Source organism: Cyprinodon variegatus, unplaced genomic scaffold (assembly GCF_000732505.1).
Source record: "Cyprinodon variegatus isolate N-32 unplaced genomic scaffold, C_variegatus-1.0 Scaffold70, whole genome shotgun sequence".
Lineage (NCBI taxonomy): Eukaryota > Metazoa > Chordata > Actinopteri > Cyprinodontiformes > Cyprinodontidae > Cyprinodon > Cyprinodon variegatus.
Window position 1 is genome coordinate 69,783 of NW_015150523.1, and position 3,791 is coordinate 73,573.

Below are 3,791 nucleotides of genomic sequence, written 5' to 3' on the forward strand. Positions count from 1 at the left end.
CCATCCTGCAGAGAATGGTGTGGCCTTGAAAGTGAAACGGACTGAGTGAAAACTTTTATAGTGAGTAAATAGGATAAATTAATATATAATAGAAGAGATAAAAATTTTCCAACAACAGGCTCCCAGTGCTTTCTCTCCTCAATTTAAAAACTTGATTGTGGCTTTTAAAGCTTGCCATGGTCAGGCGCTCCAAGACATTAGAGCTCTGTTGTGCCCCTAGATCCCTTCTCAAAGGCTGAGGTCATTGAAAAAGAATTTTTTAATTTTCCCTTATACCCGTTTCTGAGCTAGAGGCAATCGCTCCCTCCAGGCTCCCGTACTAAGGCTCCGAAACAATCTCAACCTCTATTATGCTCTATTCATTCTGCGGATACTATTAAGAGCAGACTCAAGAATGATCTCATAATCAAATGTGTCCGCTATTTCATTTTGTCTATTATGTTATGATGATTTTTACTGTTTTACCTTTAAATTTTCCATGTTTTTAAAGCACTTAGTGACCCTAGTGTCTGTGAAATAGGCCATATAAATAAACGTTTACTTATTTAGTTTCACTGGAGTAGCCTCTTTCAAATTCTTTTTATTCTATTTTCTCTATTTGCTTTGTTTCCAATTTATGTTTTGCTGCTGTTTTGCTTGATCCTTTTTGCATATGCAGTGATATGGACTGATCCAGTATAGGGGAGACTAAAGACATGCTTTCCAATGGCATTTTGGTGAAAAGATTTTAGCCAAAAACACAATTAAATAATAGCTGCATCTCTGGAGTACCAGGCAGTTGCAAACCAAAAGATTAAAAAAAACTGTTTAATGTGTTCAGGCCCAGTGGTTGCAGGCGTGGTTGGACTCACCATGCCAAGGTATTGTCTGTTTGGAGATACGGTGACCACAGCGTCCATCATGGAATCCAGCGGGCTGCGTGAGTACAAATAAACCCATGGATCAACTTAAAATTTGGTTTAATACTATGTTTTTCTAAGTATATCTCTGTTATGAATACAATAACAAGGGAATACAGTTTAACAGCTCTTTTTTCACTTGATTGGATGCTTTCTCTCATTTGAAGAAGAAATCTAATATCTTTAGATATTCTCTTTGAAATTACCAGAGAAAAGAGAGATATCAAAGTATCTTTTTCCTTATGATGAACACTTAAACTTAAGTTTTCCTCTTTCCAAATACCTATCCAGAGGTGGGTAGTAACTACACTTAAATTAACTAAAGTAAAGCTTTGAAAAAATAAAAATGACCTGCTAGTTTTCTTACTTGCATTGCTTTTACTTGAGTGAATTATGATGAATAGTATTTTTTAAACAGAAACGACCCAGAGACAATCCCACCCACAGGTTTTCTTTTAGTCTGATTTATTTTTGGTTCCAGCTTCATTGGTTTCATGTTTTTCCGTCTGCTGATCATGCCATGTCATTTTGCCAGGACTGGTAAACATACAGTAAAAGCGATATATCTAAACTATTGGTGGTAACATTATATTGGGGGTACCTAGTTTTCAGAGAAAAAGCAGCATATTCTATAGCTGCTCCCCAAATTTGTTAATTTATTGTTTAAAAATGAATTATCTAATCCAAACCATCTGCGAGTAACAATAGTTGATTAAGTGGATATGTTTGTGGCGTTTTTAAGCTGTAATCATTTATTTAATTATATGGTGACTAAAGAATAAACAGTGAAATTACCTAGGCTCCGACTAACACAGGATTTAAATGTCTTCACTCAGATATATCACTACAAGGCTGCCGTGGTATTTTCAGTAAGTCTAATTGGATGTAGCATTTAATCAGTGATTGATTTCCCACAAGGGTAACTTTATTCAAAATTTTGATTCTTTTCTTTGAGGTTTTACTTTTGTATTTTCAAAAATTTATTAACACAAAATTAATGTCATTAAGCTGTAAGCAGGGAGTGACGATTTTAAGATAGAAACACAACAGAAGGGATGGCGACAAGTTGCTCTAATATTGGATTAATTATAACAATGTCTACTAAATACCAAATGGTTCACCTTTTAATAACATTTATAAAGAAAAAAAACATTAGCAAGATGTGTGATTTGTGGACTTGTGGTTGAGAGCAGTTTTTGTATTTATATATATTTTTATATATACATACAGTTGTGCTTGAAAGTGTACATAAACTTCCATTAAAGACGAAAAAATTCAGCTGCCTATAAAGTAGATTGAAATAATGATAAATAAAAATAATAAAATATTGAAGTCTTGAAATGAATATATATATATATATATATATATATATATATATTTCTGGACCTGTTGACAGTTATATTAGTTCAATGTTTAAGAGTAAGGGGCTTTTATTTGTCTGGGACAGTTTGTTTTTCCAGAATTATTTAAACAAAACTCAAAATCTATATTTTATTTGACAAGTTTATTTTCTAATTGTGTTTTTTTTTGTTTTATTTTATTTTAATTACTCATTTGAATGTATCACTATGTTTAATAGGCTGGTATGTAAACCTTTAAGCATAACTGTAAATGTATGTGGGCATTTATTTGTCCATGAATAAATAATATTTGCAGGTATACAGAAATGTAGCTGTTCTGTCCCTCTAGGCAGAGCTGAGGCTTTATCCAAATACTTCAGAACGCTAAGGACACTTAGGCCACAGCAGAAGTGTGTCCCCTGTCACCATTATAAGTGCTATATGAATAGTACTGGAAGTTTAGAAGGAAATAGGATGACATTGTGGAATTACCAAAGTTCCTGAGAATGGGGTGAACTTCGATGCTGCAGTGGGTAGTGTCCACAACACATGTACAGAGGCCTTTGTCTTTGACTTGGCTGACCTGGGTTCAAACTCGACCTGTGGTCCTTTGGCGCATATCTCTCCCCCTCTCCTTTCCTGTTAGCCCACTGTACAAAAAAAACGATCTGCTAGTGCTGTAAAAAATGAAAAAAAAAAAAAAGGATGTTGGGTTTTTGTTGGATTCCTTCTCCTTTTTGTTGCTAAACACCATGTTTTTTAACCATAAGCCGACCTTTTGTTGGGCCAACTATTCGTGGCAAAATCAAACTATATTGTGTCTGGTTTTTATAATGAGATAGAGTCTTAATTTAATCTTGTTTTATTTTAGCTTACAGGATCCACATTAGTCTGAGCACTGTCAAGGTTCTGACCAGTCTGAAAGTGGGATATCACATTGACACCAGAAAGGCACAGGTAAACCCACTGACTGTGATACTAGTGGTTTAAATTGCTGCACATTCTGTTTTGAACAAGTCTGCAGTTTGTCTGGTGAAACACTGATGTCTGCGTGTGTTTTAAAGGTAAAGGGCACAGAGGACACATATTGGCTGATGGGTCGAGATGGCTTCGATAAACCTCTTCCTGTTCCTCCTGATCTTGCTGGAGGGTAAAACACAGAGTTGTCTCCACATAATTTTTTTTTAATTAAAACAAAAAAATAGTGAAAATAACGTATGTCAACTGCTGATATTAGTAATATATTTCTATAGGGAGTCATATTTAGAGTCACTGACTTTATGTATGTTTTTTCATTATTATATAGTTTCCTTTATTGTGAAAACACAAATTGTAAATATAATTCTAAGTAAATGTTTTCTAGCATATTAACTCTGCCTTTCTCTTTCTCCATTCCTCTTTGCTCTGTTCCAGGTCCAGTAACCACGGCATATGTCTTGATGAGATTCCTGTTGAGAGACGGCAAAAGTTCCTTGACAGACAGAAGAAAGCGAAAAAATAGACCAATTTAGTGCAAGTTTTACTCTGAAATTGGAAACTTGTTCATCTAGAG

General features: G+C 34.5%; 1 protein-coding gene across 1 annotated transcript in view; it reads left to right on the plus strand.

The window, feature by feature from the left end:
- The window catches only part of LOC107083206 (retinal guanylyl cyclase 2-like), a 30,548-nt gene extending 26,757 nt beyond the window's left edge, over nucleotides 1-3,791 (plus strand). The window contains exons 20-23 of the mRNA XM_015372222.1: nucleotides 821-919; nucleotides 3,111-3,196; nucleotides 3,304-3,389; nucleotides 3,653-3,791. Coding sequence (XP_015227708.1) covers nucleotides 821-919; nucleotides 3,111-3,196; nucleotides 3,304-3,389; nucleotides 3,653-3,740 — 359 coding nt within the window. The 3' untranslated portion in view covers nucleotides 3,741-3,791. The remainder of the gene's footprint in view (nucleotides 1-820; nucleotides 920-3,110; nucleotides 3,197-3,303; nucleotides 3,390-3,652) is intronic.